We start from the raw sequence: 440 nt of genomic DNA, 5'->3' as shown, positions 1-440 counted from the left end.
GATGGCCGATCCTTGGCAGGAATGCATGGATTTCGCGGTGACCCTGGCGAGACAAGCAGGAGAGGTACGAGCTTTAATGTCAGCCGTAGCGTGAAGATGGGCTGCTTGTCGCTGCCTCGTTAAACACATCTGCACTTGCTTTCATTTTACTCAGCACTTCAAATGGAGTGAATACTCCACTTTTATGTCATACACCTTTTGTGAGGACACTTGTGAATCTAAGGATGTAAGATGTATGATTTTGTACCTAGAATGTCATGCCCACTGAAGGCTTATGTTATAAACCTCGTGATAAGAAATGTTTAAGAATATCACTTAAGGCAGACTGAATGTGTTTTAAACTATTTCTGTATTTCATTTCTTTAGTTGGACTAATAACTACTTATGCTTTTTCTGTTTGCTTACCAAAAAAATCTTTTTAGGTAGTTCGTGAAGCTCTA

At 39.8% G+C, this 440-nt stretch overlaps 1 protein-coding gene across 1 annotated transcript in view; it reads left to right on the top strand.

Annotated features, from left to right (window-relative positions):
• The window catches only part of IMPA1 (inositol monophosphatase 1), a 20,846-nt gene continuing 20,406 nt past the window's right edge, over positions 1-440 (top strand). The window contains exons 1-2 of the mRNA XM_019651939.1: positions 1-64; positions 423-440. Coding sequence (XP_019507484.1) covers positions 2-64; positions 423-440 — 81 coding nt within the window. The 5' untranslated portion in view covers position 1. The remainder of the gene's footprint in view (positions 65-422) is intronic.

The sequence above is a fragment of the Hipposideros armiger genome, unplaced genomic scaffold, assembly GCF_001890085.2.
Source record: "Hipposideros armiger isolate ML-2016 unplaced genomic scaffold, ASM189008v1 scaffold_170, whole genome shotgun sequence".
In the NCBI taxonomy this organism is placed as follows: Eukaryota; Metazoa; Chordata; class Mammalia; order Chiroptera; family Hipposideridae; genus Hipposideros; species Hipposideros armiger.
Note: the sequence above shows the minus strand (reverse complement) of the source record. Positions and strands in the feature narration are given on the sequence as shown.